An 823-nucleotide genomic window follows, 5' to 3' on the forward strand; every position below is an offset into this window, starting at 1 on the left:
TTTTTTTTAAGATAAGTAAACAGCATTATGAATTGATATATGTATATGAAATATTTCATGCCATTTTTAACTTCTATGCAAGTTACTGAGTAGAAATCTTAAATAAAATAAAATAAATAAATAAGAATAAAAAACAAGACTATAGACTTGTGCACTAACACAATAGGTAGCTGGATTGGTTGATACACAGGTTACCTTGTCCAGATGTAAAGTGCATAATTCAAAAAGATTTTGCGCAGAAGGTTTTTGCGCACAAGGTATTGAGTAATCAGACCATACAAAATAAAAAAAAAAAGTTCCTTTGGCTGCTGGTTATTCCATTAGATAGATATTTGAGATCTTTGCTATTATTGTTGAACACAAGTCAGTAGCTTTTAACCCATTTGTTTCCTTCTCTCTCACAGTGAGTTTACATAGCTCATCTGGTAATTACCAGCCTGCGAACGAAGAACATTTGCTGGCACAATCATGCCTCCCAGGCCCTCCTCGGGAGAACTATGGGGGATGCACTTGATGCCCCCCAGCATCCTAGTGGACTGCCTCCTGCCAAATGGCATGATTCTCACATTGGAGTGCCTCCGGGAAGCTACGCTGATCACTGTCAAGCATGAGCTTTTCAAAGAGGCCAGGAAATACCCTTTGCACAATCTGCTGCAAGAGGAGAGCTCCTACATCTTTGTCAGTGTCACTCAAGAGGCAGAGCGGGAAGAGTTCTATGATGAGACCCGGAGACTGTGTGATCTTAGGCTCTTTCAAGCGTTCCTCAAAGTTATTGAGCCAGTGGGCAACAGAGAAGAGAAAATCCTCAACCGTGAAATTGGTA

The 823-nt window shown here is 40.2% G+C and overlaps 1 protein-coding gene across 1 annotated transcript; it reads left to right on the forward strand.

Annotated features, from left to right (window-relative positions):
• Positions 1-124: 124 nt before the first annotated feature.
• Positions 125-819, forward strand: LOC107988201 (phosphatidylinositol 4,5-bisphosphate 3-kinase catalytic subunit alpha isoform-like; the record flags this gene model as incomplete). Its single annotated transcript, XM_017031077.2, has 1 exon — positions 125-819. A coding segment is annotated over exon 1 (351 nt), but the record flags the coding sequence as incomplete, so codon positions are not given.
• Positions 820-823: the final 4 nt, after the last annotated feature.

This window comes from Cynoglossus semilaevis, unplaced genomic scaffold (assembly GCF_000523025.1).
Source record: "Cynoglossus semilaevis isolate Cse_v1.0 unplaced genomic scaffold, Cse_v1.0 C19051430, whole genome shotgun sequence".
NCBI lineage: Eukaryota > Metazoa > Chordata > Actinopteri > Pleuronectiformes > Cynoglossidae > Cynoglossus > Cynoglossus semilaevis.